General features: G+C 40.7%; 2 protein-coding genes across 2 annotated transcripts in view; both read left to right on the top strand.

The window, feature by feature from the left end:
* cip2a (cellular inhibitor of PP2A) overlaps positions 1 to 12004 on the top strand; it is a 27831-nt gene extending 15827 nt beyond the window's left edge. Inside the window, exons 11-22 of the mRNA XM_050056981.1 lie at positions 610 to 772; positions 1524 to 1671; positions 1780 to 1879; positions 2613 to 2731; positions 5305 to 5473; positions 6266 to 6340; positions 6978 to 7088; positions 8602 to 8798; positions 9894 to 10007; positions 10129 to 10211; positions 10709 to 10848; positions 11530 to 12004. Of these exons, the coding sequence (XP_049912938.1) occupies positions 610 to 772; positions 1524 to 1671; positions 1780 to 1879; positions 2613 to 2731; positions 5305 to 5473; positions 6266 to 6340; positions 6978 to 7088; positions 8602 to 8798; positions 9894 to 10007; positions 10129 to 10211; positions 10709 to 10848; positions 11530 to 11652 (1542 nt within the window). The 3' untranslated portion in view covers positions 11653 to 12004. The remainder of the gene's footprint in view (positions 1 to 609; positions 773 to 1523; positions 1672 to 1779; positions 1880 to 2612; positions 2732 to 5304; positions 5474 to 6265; positions 6341 to 6977; positions 7089 to 8601; positions 8799 to 9893; positions 10008 to 10128; positions 10212 to 10708; positions 10849 to 11529) is intronic.
* The window catches only part of LOC126397919 (gamma-crystallin N-B), a 216856-nt gene that overhangs the window by 10563 nt on the left and 190124 nt on the right, over positions 1 to 16169 (top strand). The gene's annotated exons all lie outside the window — the stretch shown is intronic.

Genomic DNA, 16169 nt, shown 5'->3' with positions numbered 1-16169 from the left:
TGATATTTGTGTATGATTATTTTATATTTCAATAACTGTACAGCACTTTGGTCAACTGAGGTTGTTTTTAAATGTGCTTTATAAATAAAGTTTGACTTGACTTGACTTGACAGAAACATTTCGGTGATGTCACATATTCAAAAATACTTCATTTAGTATACAGTGTTTAATAAATTATTGATGTATGTAATGTAATGATTGATGCTTGGCAGCTCCAAGCACCGGTACCATAACAGCACGGATAGACAAGTATCAAAATCCAAACGACGGCTGGCTTGACCGCAGTGTTTCACTGCTGATGTCTGTCTGTCTGTCTGTCTGTGCACTGTCTGTGTCCTCTCTACACACCACAACATTATGAGTCATAAATATATTTTTAGCTGTGTGAGAAGATGGACGTATGGTGTGTGAAAAGTGTGAAGAGGCTCATGGTCAGTGCATGTAGAGCTGAGAAACATACACAGCTCACATGGTGTTTTGAGTCCTGACCTCAGACCTGAAGTTTAAGTGCAGTGTTTGATTTAGCTGTGGGTCTAATTTGTTTCTGCTAACTTTTTTACTTTCTCCTCTTCTCTTCCCCTTCATGTGGCTTCCTCTCTCTCTGTCCAGGAGGCATTGGGAGCAGAGAGTGTGTCTGAATGTGTGCTGAGCTTCGTAGAAATGTTGCTTCCCGTCCTGTTAGGGCTGCTGAGGGGCCTCGATCCTGCACAGGGAGACGTTCACCTCAGAAAACACTGCCACCGCATCACACATGTCACCAGCCTGCTGCTTAATATCCTTCCCCTGTGACTGAAACCCTTTTGTCTTTGTGCAGATTTATTCTTTTTCTTCAGTAGAAGAAGAAGCGTAGAAAAGATTTTCGGTCTATTGGTCCTTCATCAGAGCAGACATCGGCACAGCACCTTGCCAACACTAAGCTGGGTGGAGTGGTGGTTGTCCTGCATCATCTACATCACAGAAACAACATTTTCACCAATTATTGGAAGTTTTGTGTAATGCTGCCCAAGAAATATGACCTCAATCGACTATGAGGGCACTGTAATTAAGGGTCATAACGCCCGACACTAAGTCAGATTGACTTGAAATTCGACACACAAGTCCAGCTCAATGTGCTCTACAAAAAGCTTCAAAACTGTTAAAGTCCATCCGACTAGATTCACCGCTGTTTCTAACTTTTTGAAAAATGCATTTTGTTGGTTTATTCAGTCGTAACAAAACTCACAGGATATGTCAAATAATAATGTTTAACCACGTGTAAAATTATTTTAAAATCCATCAATAGGGGGCGCCACCATTTCCAACAAGTGTATGGGCCTGGGGCAAAATTTGTCCATAAATCAAAGTTTGTGCAAACTTCCCCAAACTTTGACCAATCTTTAATGCAGGAGTTTTAAACTGTCAAAGATCCTGATCCTTCACAGCTTCAAACTTCTAACAGTCCATGCTGGCTTGAACCCCAGGGTCGCTACTTGTGGCTATATTTTGTCTGTTTATGTTTATTTTTTAAGCCTTAACTCCTCCACTCCTGTGTGCTGAGGACTCCACCAGATCCTTGGTGTCCCATCATGTGAGCGCTCAGCTCTGCCTCTCGCAGGTTGAATCCCTCCTATCCTGTTGTCATAGTAACAGCCCTCTCACCTGCCACCTCCCAAGCTCTGACAACGATCTCAGGTGAGTGGGTGCTGTAGTTCTGACCAGGTGCCTGTGAAAGATGTTGATACTTCTCCAGTGGTTGCAGCCTTAGTACAAACAGTAATAATTTTGTGTTTTGTTTTTCAGTCAGGTGTGTGCAGAAGCTTTGCTGACGACTCTCGAGTTGATGAGCAAGCTGAGACAACAGGTGAAGGACATGGAAACCAGTTTCTACAGGATGTTACAGGTACACACACACACATGCTCACACATATCACCTCCGTCACCAACTGTGCTTTATCTTTTGCTTTCTTTTCTGTTCTGTGGTTTTCTCTGTGAAGAGTTATTTAAACTGGCCGGTCTCAGCTCAACTCCAGCTGGCTGATGGTGTCAACTGTGATTCATCTTGTCAAGTTGCCGATGGCTGGTTTTAGAATGGAAGGCAAGTCACCTGTTTCAAAAGCCGATCGACTTGTCGTCCGCTGGCCAAGTCAGTTGCAAACTGTCAGCAGATGGCGTGTTCGCTTGATATGGCATTCTCTGACAGCAGCCTGAGCCTATTTCATATACATCCTCACGCCTGTTGACTGATTAACTGCGCTTGTTATTGAAATTATTTTTGCATATTTGTTATGAATAGGCTGCAGTCCCTCTGCAGCTCAGGTAATTTTGTTTATGTTTATGCCATTTCATCACTACTTGAAGTGCAACTGTAACCAGTGTCTCACTATCACTATCCTCATTCATACTTTAAGAAGCTACAAATTATATTCAGCCACAAAATAATCATGAGGAAGTACAGAGAGTTGTTGCTATGGAGACAATACACCATCTCATCCAGTTGCAGTGGCGTAAACTTGCAGGTTTTCAGAATGTTGCAGACTGGTGCATTGCAAGTAGTTGCAAGTTTTAACTCGTCCTCCTGTTGGAAATCTTTGGCCTGAACTGGGTTTTATTTTCTTTCTGTCTTTTCCTTTCAGGACCAGAGGACAGTGATGCCCCTCTCTCTGGCCCTGACGTCCCACCACAGAAAGCGTGTGCAGACTGGACTCTGTCTGTTGTTTGAAGCCTCACCCCTCCCAGACTTCCCCTCTCTAGTGTGAGTCACTCGCTGGAAACAACATGATGATATTTCTGTATAAATCAAATCACTTATCACCAACCAGTCTCTAAAAACAAATGTATCTGTTGGCACAACATGACTAAAGGCTCATTTATACTTCCTTTATATGCGCAAATAGATACATTCATTTCAAATGTTGTGCCGTCATTACCCACATGCATCCTTTAAAGCAACACAATGGAGTTTTTGAGCCCTCAAAATATATATCCAGGATCCTTGTGATGGTACATCAACTCACAATAGGTTGGATGAAACCTCCATCATTGCTTGAGAGCGTCTGTTTCGCTTGCACTAGCACTATGCAGTTTCGGGGTTCGGGTAGGAACCCGGACACAAAAAAGACTACAAAATTTGGCTGCTTTACGGCATACGTCATATCCCCCTCCTCTCTTTAGAGTAGCGTAGCGGAACCGAGGTGAACGAAGTTAGACGTGGTTGTCGTGGCTGAACCGACAAAGAAAAGGAAGAAGGTGAATGTGACAAAGAAAAGAAAACGGGAGAGCGATAAAACAAGAGCTCGAACAAGGATTAATATGGGCCCGGCTCTCACACACTGGGGAGAGCTGAAAGAGGAGGAGGGATGCCCGAGCGATGGTGATCTGGCGCTGCTACTGCTGTTACCTTCTACTTAGGAGACTCACTGTCTGCAGGTCGCTGCCTCAGGTACATTTTAAGATAAAGTGTTAGCCTACACACAGACAGCTTTCATTTCAGTTTGTCTTTAACACTTTGCTGTTAGCACCGCAAGCGCGATGTGCTTGTGTTGACCACGATCGTAAATCATAAAAGCGGTGAATGAGAGACTGCGGACAGAGCAGATTGAAATATGGCTTTCTACATGCTGATCACATGTATTGATAAAGTATTGGCTTGGTTGGCAGAGGTTTTATCGCACTTACTCACAGTAACAAGCGTAGTTGTCGTTAACTAGAGTAATCTTGAAGTTATATTCCCGTCATCTGCACTGCGGCCTCTCTGCTGTTGTCTGACTTCACTCTGTTGAGTGTGTGTGTGTGTGTGTGTGTGTGTGTGTGTGTGTGTGTGTGTGTGTATGTGTGTGTGTGTGAGGAGGACAGCCCTGACATGCAGAGAGCAACTCATTTCTGAGTTTCGAAAATGAATAAATAAATGAAGCAATCAGCCTAATCATGTATGTACAAAGTGCTAAAAGGCTACTTTACCTGTTCTGAAGACGTGATGATCGCGCATTACACGGCCAGCTTCAGGAAGTTCACCGGTATCGTTGGCTTGTCAACAAATGCACACGCAAAAAGATTTTTGCGACAGTTGTAACAGACAATACCGTTTTTCGTCTGTAGGGGGAGCCCGTGAGGTAAAAAGCGCAATCCTCTGTTGTGTTGCTTTAAGTTGGCATAGATACATACACTGGATGGCACTAGAGGACACAGTCAAAAGTTTCTGACAACAACAAACATGCAACGGTGAAGGAAGTCTTGATAGTACAGACAGAAGGCCCCATCTATGTCTGGTGATGTTAAGCATAGAAGATGTAAGAGAGGCACTGTGTGTATTGATTACCCTGACAGACGCTGTAAGGTCAGAGGTTTCCAACCAGAAAAATCCATTTGACCCTTTGTTAAGCCCTGCCCCTTTGTTGTTAGCTGCTGATCGTCCATCATGCTGTTGGAGCTAGCACTGAGCACACACTGTCACTGACTGCACTCCCTGAAAAATATTCTAACTTTTTTCGGGAAAACAACACAGCAATTTCAGAGGGAAGCAGTCAGAAGGGTCTGCAGTACGTGTTTGAAGGATGTATCCAGGACGTAAACTGACTCAGTTGTGAAAACAGGTTAAAAAAATAAAGATTGTTAGTAGAGCAGGGTAGGTCTTTTCAGTGTTACAATCATTAAAAAGAGGTTGGTTAGGTAAGGTTAAGGAAAAGTGCTTGGAAAAGGAGGTTTCTTTTGACTATTCAATCACAGCCTCAGTCTCATTATAAAGTGAGAGGCTCCACCTAGTGGCGCACGTGCATACTACAGGAAATCTGCATGTTTTATGACTATTGCACCAGACATTATCAGTTGATATATTTTTAGTTGGTTAAATTATTAATGGCAACCCACCAATAATCAATTAACCATTGACATCCTTAATTTTTGCCTTTTCTGAAATTTTTACTTTTTTCCCTTGTTACACAGGATAATTTCACCTCTTAATGTCTCTAAAATTCCTTTAAATGAAACAATCAGAAGGAAAGATCATTTTTGAACTGTGCATAACTTATGAGTGTCAAGTAGACACTGATTACTGATGGTGTCACAAGCCATAAAGACTTTATCGTCTTATTTTCTCAAAATACTCACTTGTAGCAGACTACAATATTATAGCTGGTTTTACTGTTTACTAAAGAAATTGGCACAGTATATTGGTAACTTGGCCAATAATAGACTGCTTTAGTGTTTTGCATATTTAATAACAATTAATACAAAAATCTTAATGTATTTTGGTGGTAAAATTGATTATGTGAATATATTGTACGTTGTGAAATGTTTCCACTCTTATTTAATCAAACCATATTTCCAAAGTCTGGGTGAAAGTATGGCCGCCAACAACGCCTATCGCCAGAAGGAGGCTGAGCTGTCTGTCAGACATGTTGCAGTGCAGGAGTTCCCACCTTCCAGTGTAATGGACTCTGCCACTGGCTCTAGCAAGAGCGTCCACAATCTGGCAGAGACGATACAGAACACCTTAGAGGTAATCTTACACTTGTTCACCTCTATCTGGTATTTTAGCTTCTTTAATTTGTTGCATTTATTAGCACATTAGCCCATTTTGTATGAAAGCATCATTTAAATGTCTAGTGCAGTGTATAAAATGTATCTATGCCTTTATTTCCATTTAAAGAGTCTGATGATATGGAGGCTAAAAGTCATGCTTTGAGGTCAGAAATGTATGTGTGCATTCTCCTCTCAACTTTTAATTTAAAATGTGTAGAGGAACAAAATATGTTTTTCTTGACTTTTGTAGATTTATGTTGATCAAATATATTTAGGGCTGCTTCAGTTAGGAAACCTAAGCTAACCTTGCCTGAGGAAGGCAAAATTGAATTTCTTAAATGACACAAATGTTGCCAGTAAATGTGGCCATTTGAACAAATAAATAAGAGGAACAAAATGTCAGTCGGATGTGTCAACATCATGAAATAAAACAACTTAAAGTGTAGTCTAGCGATGTTGTTCCAATCCTGGGGTTTTGACCTTCTGGGGTTTGGCAAGATCATTTTGAGATACTTTTTTCTTACTAAGATTATGTCTAATAGATAACTGGATCATTTTAGCTCCTCTGGGCTCTAACAAGTATTCATATAAAATTGTTTGAGAGAATAAGACACACGTTGATTGAGTACAGCCAGTGACAATATGTCATAAATGTACAAAGTATAGTAGTTTGTCATTGTGACAAATAGCATGTTGAAACTATTACAATGAACTTATTGCTTCCAGTGTGAAAAGCATTTATCACTGATGTTCTCTTTGTTGTTTGTAGCTGCGGGAACAGGTTAATCACTCACATGTGTCCGAGATCATCGATGTTTACGAACAGAAGCTCTCTGTGTTTGCGGTGAGTATGTTTGTCAGAAGAGAGGAGATTATATTTTGACAAGTACTGCTGGATGTATGCTTAATATTTTACTTTAAAAATGCAGTTGTTTAAAAAAAAAAAGTGGGAGTCGTGATCCTGCTTTGGTTCTGAACACTTGCCATAAGTCCTGCCTTTGGAAAGCCTTTCCTCAGTTCCAGTTTCCTCAGTCTGTGTCAACATTTGGGGCTGATGTTTATGCTGCTGTTGTATATGATTGCATTCAATTTTGAGTTTTTGCAACTGAGTGTATTTTTGCATTGTACTATGTGTAGTTTTTCTTTTTCCATCCTCTTTTTTTCCACACACGGAGCAATGAAATTTTATACAAATACAAAATGACTTAAAAGATAAATTAATCTTACACAATAGCAGCACAAAACTATTGCCTCAAACACCTTTTTGACAAAGTGTCTAGAAAAACTAAACAATATGGGATTCACAAAGGTAAGATGTGTTGTAAGGTAGAGACATTAGACTGCAGTAGATGCTTTAAGGTCTTTAGAGTAAAGTATTACCTCTCCTGCTGGAGGGTCGTCTGTTAAAGCATATAACTGGATTACACACAATTAAAAATCTGATGAGTTTGAATAGTAATATCTTTGTGTTTCCTCGTCAGTCTGAGGAGAGTCGTCTGCAGGACTTGTTGAAGGCAAAGGCTGTGGCTCTTTTTGAGGCCGAACGTCTTATCGCTCAGTATCGCTTCAAGCAAGCTCAAGCTGAGGCCGAGGTAACACATGCACGCACACATACACACACACACACACACACACACACACACGCACACACACAGAGCTACAGAGATAGACAGGAATAGATGTTATTGCTGGTAACAGACAAACATCAGACTTTAGTCTGACAAACTATTATTGTCCTCAAGTTCCTCAGGTAAATGTGCAGCATTTTTTGTCCTGAGCTGAAACAACTGACAGAAAATGAATTGGCAACATTTTTGCTCATTTTGCACAGTCAGATCTATCTCCACAGCTATGTCTGTCCTAGAGAAAGGTCTGGAATCACCAATTATCTTTGTAAAGCAAAAAAATGCTCTAGATTGTTAGTGTTTCTTTTCACCAATCACAATCATCGTTGGTGGAGCCAAGACAAGGATGCAGCGACGGCGCTCTTGCAAAGTAGTGTCGTGGGTGAACTTCTTTTGGTGGAACATTTACATTTGGGGAGGCAAGCACTGTCATTAAAACGGCCCTGCAAAAGAAAACGCCCTGAAAAACATTACAAGTTGTATGTCAATGTGTGATTCAACTCTTAGTGATACAATGACAAACGTAATTTGATAATAGTTGCTGTAGAGGTGAAGCCTGACTGTTCTTTAGCTCTGGAGGAACACATTGAACCAGTTAAAACCCTAGACTATTTGCTGGCTGTATGTGGCTCTAGCAGAGCATTGTTACGGCGAAATCACAGAAGCTCAAATGAAGTGGAACAGATTGGTACATTTGTAAAAGTCAGTGTCACTGGCGCATGCCGCTACCAGAGCAAATCAACTCCAACTGGCGTTGTCACAAAATGGGAAAACAGTGGGCATGAGAGTTCTGCCAGACGGAGTCCAGAGTTGTTCACAAGTTGTTTATTCAGTGTGGATCTTTACAACAGTTCACAGAACAACAAACAACAAATCTTTGTCAAAATGTGCAATTTTTCAGCATGTACATTGTTAGCTCCAAAGATGCTGTTGTTTCCTGTAGCAGAGGGGATTTGAAAATGTTAATATGCAGATAGTGGAAGGAAGGGGGGATGCCATTCTAAATAAGCTACCCAATAGCAGGCTCATAGCCACAGTCTACATCCTGTGAATCAGATTACTATTTTTATAATTGATTAATGATTTAAGGTGCTTGTCATGCAGAAATGCCAAAGATTTTTTGTTACCAGCCTCTTAAATGTGAAAATGTCCTACTTTTTTCTGTTTTATGTAACTGCAATCTTTTCTGGCTCTTGATGGGCAAAACAAACTTTGAACTCTTTTGTCACTCTTTTCTGATTTTATTGACAAAAAGATTCAAATAATCGTCAGATAAATCAATAATGTTTGGCACCAGTTTCAGAGTTTTGGTTTTAACACAATGTTATTTCGATTTTTGTCAGAGTAAAGAATTCACTATGCAGTAAATGTGTCAGCCATCACAGTGCTCAAATTATCATTATTTTTTAATATGACATATAAACAGCCTAAATGTTCTCATGGTTGACATGAATTATTCTCTGTGCATCTTTGTCTGCAGGCCCGTAAGCTAGGCTCCCTGCTAAAGGAGGCTGAGCGTCGTCGCGAAGATCTGCAGGGCGAGCTGAGCGGCCAGGTGCTAGAGGTGGAGCGCTCAAAGACTGACATGGCGGAGCTGCTGCAGCACAATGCCAGGCTTCAGAAGGACTCGGAGGAACACCAGGCCCTCAAAGGAGCCTACAATGCCCTGCTACACAGGTCAGAGGCAGCATAGATACAACAGATCTGTTTAAATTTAGTGTATCCGCTGGTCTTGGACAGTCTAAAAAATGCATTAAATTCAGCTCTTTGCGTGTTCTCAAGTGTTAGGAACATCAGAGCCAAACAGCACCAACAGCTCATAATTTTTAGAGGAAGTTACAAAGACTGGGATCAAATTTGTTTTGACTCCTTAGTCACCAAAGCCTCTTCACCTGGTTCACTTTCTGTTTTGGGGTGTTTAAAAGAAACAAATAGACTGCATTGGATTTCCCTTTCAGTGTTTTTATTTAATTTATAAAAACATATTAGTGAAAAACAGATTAGTGTCTTAGGGAGGTATGTTGAGCCTAAAGCTAGAGTTTTCTGCCTTACAAAGGTGGCTCTCTTTTAACCTGGCTAGATCGCCGTGGTTACTTATGCAGCAGACCTAACCTGGTCGGGACCAGGTTTTATGTTTGGTCCTGATTTGCTGAACTCCGCTTCACACCGCTGGTATATTATTGCTGATAGAACACAGATGACAAACTTGATTAGTCTATTGGTATTTAGTTTAAAGTTTAGTATGAAGTTTAAATTTGCTGCATCAAGTTTAAAGTTTCTGAGCTGTAGAATGAGCAGCTGTCACGTTAGATATAAATAGTGATAAAATAAATATAATCCCCCATGAGTTGACATGATTAGTAATATTAATGCAAGCACTCCTCTCGCAACTTAATGGAAATGATGCACTGAACGGATCATTTGACTAATTTTGTGGGAACGTGCACAGAGCCTGAAGCAGAAAGCCTGACTTAACCACTTTCCTGGTGCCTGTTATCTCTGACTGAGGCTTTAGTGTTTTTCGAGCCTGCTCAGACAGAGAGAGCCTGGCTCTGTTGAACCGTGGCACAGCCTTCAGAATAATAAAGATGCTATAATCACATGTTGACCATAGTTATGAGATCTCTAAATGTAACATCCAACAGTCAAACTTTCCACTGAGTTTCAAGCCGTAGGAAACAAACTGGAGGACTGAAGGTTCCCTGAGGCTTTAGCATCATGTGTGTGCAAGTTTTTTTTTTAAAGTGTGTAAAAGGTTGATCTCCTGTTTAGATTCAATGAGAGTGAGCGACTGCTCAAGGAGCTGCAGACAGCTCACATCTCACTCACCAAACAGAACGACACTCTGAGGAAGAACCACGAAGCACTGCAGCTGCAGCATGAAAAGTAATCCACACACATCTGCATCTCATCTCTGCATCTTTCTTTGTACATGAATACTGCAAGAAGTAAACCTCTGACCCTTCAGTCATCAGCGCACTTTATAAATTCTGTCTGTGTTTGTCAGGATGGCGTCAGTGTTGGAGGAGAGAGATGAGGAGATCAGATCCCTCCGTTCAGATCTACAGCAGAAGAGCAGCGAGATCACAGGTTGGTCTGACGTCATCATCAGTCAGCTTGTAAAACCTGCATCTGCAGAGCGGTTTTTAATAGACAACCCAGTTTTATGAAAAGACCATCTTTCCAGCAGTGGAAAACTTTGACTACATCACAAGTTGCATATTAACAGAGATCATGATCTTTAATGTGCACGAAATATAGAGAAACATGAAAGAGGCAAAGCTTTACATGTTTGAAAACTTTGATTTTTTTGAGATTTCTGTGCATGAGCGCCTTCACCAATCAAAGCCTGGCTCTGTTGATCCACTTATATTACTGTAATCACAAAGTTTTAAGGTCAGACTTTGATAGTGAGGTTGCATTGTGGAGATGGTGTCTTTGTTTTAGTACACAAGTACACACGCTAAATTCCGCTGGCATTTTTTTTCTGGGAAATGGGAGCGAATTTTTTGAAGGCATCCTAGGACATGAATTCCCTTCATTCACCCTAGTCTGCATCACGAAATGCTTTGCCTCATTCCCGTCAGGTCTGCGTGGTGAACTGCAGGCAGAGGAGGAGAAGGTTAAGGAGAAGGATCAAGAGAAGAGAGATCTGGAGGAGATGGTGGATGTTTTGAGGGAGGAGCTGAACAAGACGGAGCAGGCCAGGAAGGATCTCAGCATCAAGGTGATGAAGCTGCATTAGAAACATGAAATGATGCATCAAAAGTCCTGAAGTCTGGTCACACTTGCAGTTATTAGTGTGTTACTGTTTTTTTGTTTTTTTTTTCTGTATAGGTTTTGATTTTGTTCTTTTTCTAACAAATTCTAAAACAAAATTGAGACTCATATTTTTAGGCATTTTAAATCTGTTATTTGAAGCCATCAAATGATCAAAGAAATGCTGCCTGAATTAACAGACCAGTATTCAGGTAGAAAACACTCCAAAGTTATAGATAAATCCTGCCAAACATGGTTGGTCCTTACTTCTAGTGATCCTTTAGTTTGCTTTGAAGCAGGCGAAGTTCAATCTGTAGGCTATACTCTGAGGAAAGTTTAGCTGGCAGCGTGGCAAAAACAACCATCAAAACCAAGCTATCAATCAGTTAAACAGAATAAAGAAAATAATACACAGTAGCAGTAAAACACATTGTGAACACAAAAAGAACACATTTAAACACATATAAAGCAAGAAAATAAGAGCTTTGTTAAATCTACGCTAACGTAAAAATAATATAAATAATATACACTGTAAAAATAAATGGTTTAAAAGTAAAAAACAAACAAGACTGTATGGAAGACCATTTCTGCCAATGTACTGAAAAATTGAAGCCTCACTGAACCTTTGTTGATGTTTCCTATTTTGCAGGTGTCATCTTTGGAGCTGCAGAAGAATCAGCTGGAGACGAAGCTCAACAAACATGCAACTATGATCGCCATGATCCACAACCTCAGCAGTGGCAAGATGAAGAATGAAAGCCTGCCGCTTTGAGAGACGCACTGTATGGGCGTAGATTAGTCTATAGATATTTTAAAACAGATCTGCAAATATATGGACCAATTTCCCATATGAAAAAATATCTGAATACATTTAATTAATTTACAAGAAAGTAAAAAGCATGTCTGAATATCTTTATGACATTTTTAACTTTTAAACAGGTATTTCTGAACCCAGTTTATATTTGTAGATCAAAAAGACATTTGTGGATCTTAAGGGTGGGACTCTCAACAATTTGATAACAATTATCGATGCATCAATTCTTAAAATTTCAATACATGATTTTTTTTAACATAGTATACTGTATATGTAATAATCCCTAATTAAATAAACAGATGAATTTTGAACATGGAAGTGTCAGACGTATTGTATCCATCTGGGGTTGCTCACACTTACCCGTTGTGGGATATTTATGTGATGTACACATTCCGGTGTATGGTCCAGTGTTTGCATACTGCAATATGTTACCGGAAACGGTACGCTATTCATGTGCCGTAGAAAATTAAATGGTCTGCAGAGTTTTTATGTTGAAAAGTTAATTGCATTAATGAAACAATTAATTTAAATGCACCGTATAGTCTCCTGCATGTGTAAGAGTAACACGAGCGGAGGCGGCTGTGTTGTTATTTGCGATATGCCAGGAGCGGAGGAATGAGATGAAACAGACTGAGTAGTTTTTTTCTCCGCCACAGAGGTCTTTTAATTTGGTTAATGCTGCAGCCTGTGTTGGTCAGCCAGTCTCAGCTGTTAATGTCACTGCTAACACTGCTTAATTAATGATCGTCTCTGGGTGATTGTTTAAACAGTATTTACAATATACTTCACATTCACCTGCAAATGTAATTATTTAGATGATGAATTAAAAGTCACTCTAGCATGTCTGGGCTGTAGACTGTCTGGGCGCTGCACTGCCCTCGCAGTTGAGTTCCGCCTCTTTCGTTCTGTCAACATCACCTTATTAATAAACATTTAAATAAATGATTATTGACATTTGTGAATCGATGCGGAATCGTCCACCTCTGCATTGCGATGCACCTAAGAATCAATTATTTCTCCCACCTCTACATACGAATAGAAGAAAGCACCCTGTTAAGAAAGAAGGGTGCACCTGAACTGAATATCCCACTTGAATCAGTAATGCCCCTCCTCTGCAGATCTGAGCACAAACTTGAGAAAACCCCTGCGTTGGCCGACATTTACAATAATGACATTAACAAGCTGCAGCAGGCTGGTTATATTGCAGAACTCAATGCAGGACAAATAACGGAGTCACAAGAATCATGGAGTGCATCCTTAGTTTCTTAAATTGCATCCACATTTCCCTCACTTGGTCTTTTTCTTGTGTCTTAGTCCTTCCCACCAGGGACGCATGGAAAAATGCAAGGAAACCATGCAAGCAGAGAGGAAACAAGGAAATATGTTTTAAGAGAAATGAGGTGTCTGAAGCGTCACATGAAGCGATGTCTGTTTCTGATGCAGAGCAGCAGTGTTTTCTCTCTGTTTACAGACACCTGCACATGAATAACCTGTGTACTGTACTATTGATACTGTGTCCTGCTCAGAGGCATAGGCGTTTCTAGCCCATTTTTGGGGCTGTATGTCCTTTTTTAACAAGCTAGAAAAGTGTCAAAACCATACAGTACCTTAGTTGAAACATAATATTTTAACAACAAAAATACAGCAGCAGCATTACCAGTCCTCATTTTTGCTGCATTTAATCGTAGGTCACTGTTCATGTTGTCAGGTAGGAGTTAGCTGACGTTTTTTCTAGCTAGGAAACGTTACAGGTGGTCAGTACCACTGTCCTCTGTTTGAATTGGAATGAGAGAAGCTAGCTGTTGTGTCATGTGCATGTGTTAATATTAAAGCCAAGGTGCTATTGACTAGCTAACTGACTGGATGCCCATTAACATTATAACTCCTATACTCTGTGTGTGTGTGTGTGTGTGTGTGTGTGTGTGTGTGTGTGTGTGTGTGTGTGTGTGTGTACAGACAGACAGACAGACAGCCTCATCATGGATATACAATTGTTTTTTAGAAAAAAAGAGCCAGGTTCAGTTAAGATCAAATGGTCTGTCTATCTAGAATGATGTTGTAAGTTCAGGATCAATGTATCAGTTTATCTCTTATTAGATATAAAACGCATTGTTTGGTTATTGCCTTTTGGTTGACAGTACAAAGAGAGAAAGAGGAGCAGAGAAAGGACTTTATTTATTAGTATTCTTATTAGTATTTTTTCATATTTATGTAATTTTTCATCTAGTTGAATACAATCTATTTGTGTCCAAAGCGGGAGAGATGAAAAAGGGGAAGGAGAGGAGAGAGTGCAAGATCAGGAAGAACCAGGCAAGAAAACAGAGAAAAGTGGCACGCAAAACAGCAACTGTTAAGCTGACAAAGAAAAACATTCCATTCACAATATAATTTTACATATATGTCATCGAAGTTATGTGTTCTCCCCACATTAAATGCTTTCCAGAAGCACACGTACACTTAACATGTATCAGTGGACTTCATTCTAAACAGGACATCTTCATTACATTTTCCTAATTAACTATATGATTTACTATTTGCTTAATTTCACTATACAAGGAGGAGAAGAACAGGGAGAGACTCTGGGAGATGAGAGAGAGCAGACCAGCGAAAGAGATGAAGAGACGCAGAGAGAGCAGACCAGCGAAAGAGATGAAGAGACGCAGAGAGAGCAGCATACCAGCCACCAAGCCAAAGCAGTAGGATCTCAAGATATTTCTTTTGATTTAGGGGATAAGACTACTGGTCCTAAACAGTTAAAACTGTCCCAGTACCCACTCACTCAATTTGGCACACAAAAAAGAGCCTTTCAAGAAAACTGGTTCAAAAGCTTTAAATGGTTACAATATTCTTCTTGAAAAAATGCTGCTTTCTGCTTCGCTTGTCGGGTATTTGGCAAAAGCCTCAGATATGATGCATTAGTGAATGATGGAGTCAGTAACTAGCAAAAGGCATTGAGCAAGTTTCAAAAACATGAAACCACTCAGTCACTGCTACAAAGCAAGTCTGTCACAAGGCAATGTTGTAGAGCAGATAGAGGTAGCGAGTGCCACTGAAATTAGTGAAAGAAGGGAGTACCTGGAACGTATTGTGGCAGTGACCTGCTTCTTGGGGAAGCAAGGAATATCATTTCGAGGTCATGATGAAACAGAAGAGAGCGACAATAAAGGGAATTTCCAAGAGTGCATAACACTTTTGGGAAAGTTTGATCCATTCTTGCAGAGGTATACACCCCCATCAAACACCACATACCTCTCTTGCAGCAGTCAGAATGAGATGATTGAATGTTGTTCACAAGAGGTAACTGCAACTATTGTTAGTGAGATGAGGGAATCACAGATGTATGCCATTATGGCTGATGAGGCCAGAGATGGAAAGACGGAACAGTTGGCACTCTGTGTGAGGTATATGTCTGTGGAAGGCGCAGTTAAAGAGAGGTTCCTAGCCCTGACAGAAATGCCACAGTTTGATGCTGCATCAATAGCCGCTGCTATTGAGAATCAATTGCAAGAGAAGGGAATTGAGCAGTTGAAATGTGTGGCACAGACCTATGATGGAGCAGCTGTCATGAGCGGGGCCCATTTTCAAAAGCAGCACCCTGAGGCAATATATGTGCATTGCTACGCACATGAGTTGAATCTCGTCCTATGTCACACATGCAGAGCTGTTTCTGAAGCCACATCAACATGCTTGAAAGTGTCCATTCCTTCTTCAGTGTTTCACTTGTGAACCATCATAAATTCGTGGACACTCAGAAGAAATTAGGATTGGAGCGAAGTGAACTTGTGCAGTTGTCAAACACACGCTGGGCATGCCAGGTTCGTTCAGTGACTGCAGTGCTTGACAATTTCCCTGCCATCATTGAGTGCCTCTCCACTATCAACACACCTATGGCAGTGGGATTGAAGGCAAAACTCAGTAAAGTCTCCTCAGTGTATTTGCTAATTGTTTTCAAGGATCTCCTGTCTGTAACAGCAGGTTTACACAGATACCTACAGGAGGAGACCATAGATATTGCCCAAGCACAGACATACAAAGATGCAGTGATTGACACTGAAGCAGAAACGCAGTGATGCCACTGCTGCAGATCTTCACGCAAGAACAAAGGCTATATGTGAGGCAAACCGGATAGCAGTCTTGGAGCTGTCTTCTGGACAGAGGCGGAAGACAAAGAGAATGGATGGATTTGTTGTTGAGTCAACTTGTGGGGCAGGTAGTGAAGTCTGTGGCACTTCTGAGTCAGAAGAGCTCAAAAGGAAATTGTTGTTTCCTTGTCTGGACAGAATGATCTCTGAACTTGAGAAGCATTGGACTTGCTCAGGACTTGCTTAACGGAATTCAGGCGTGCAGTCCAACCTCAAACCACTTCTTGTCTGAGCCTCATTTGTCAGCACTGGCACTGCATTACCATATTGAACTTAAGTCAGAGGAAGTGATGGTTGCCAAAAACTTTCTGAAGCGCAAGAGTGAGGCTGGTG

This window comes from Epinephelus moara, chromosome 11 (genome assembly GCF_006386435.1).
Source record: "Epinephelus moara isolate mb chromosome 11, YSFRI_EMoa_1.0, whole genome shotgun sequence".
Taxonomy (NCBI): Eukaryota; Metazoa; Chordata; class Actinopteri; order Perciformes; family Serranidae; genus Epinephelus; species Epinephelus moara.
The sequence above is the reverse complement of the archived record's forward strand: the minus strand, read 5'-3'. Positions and strand labels throughout refer to the sequence as shown.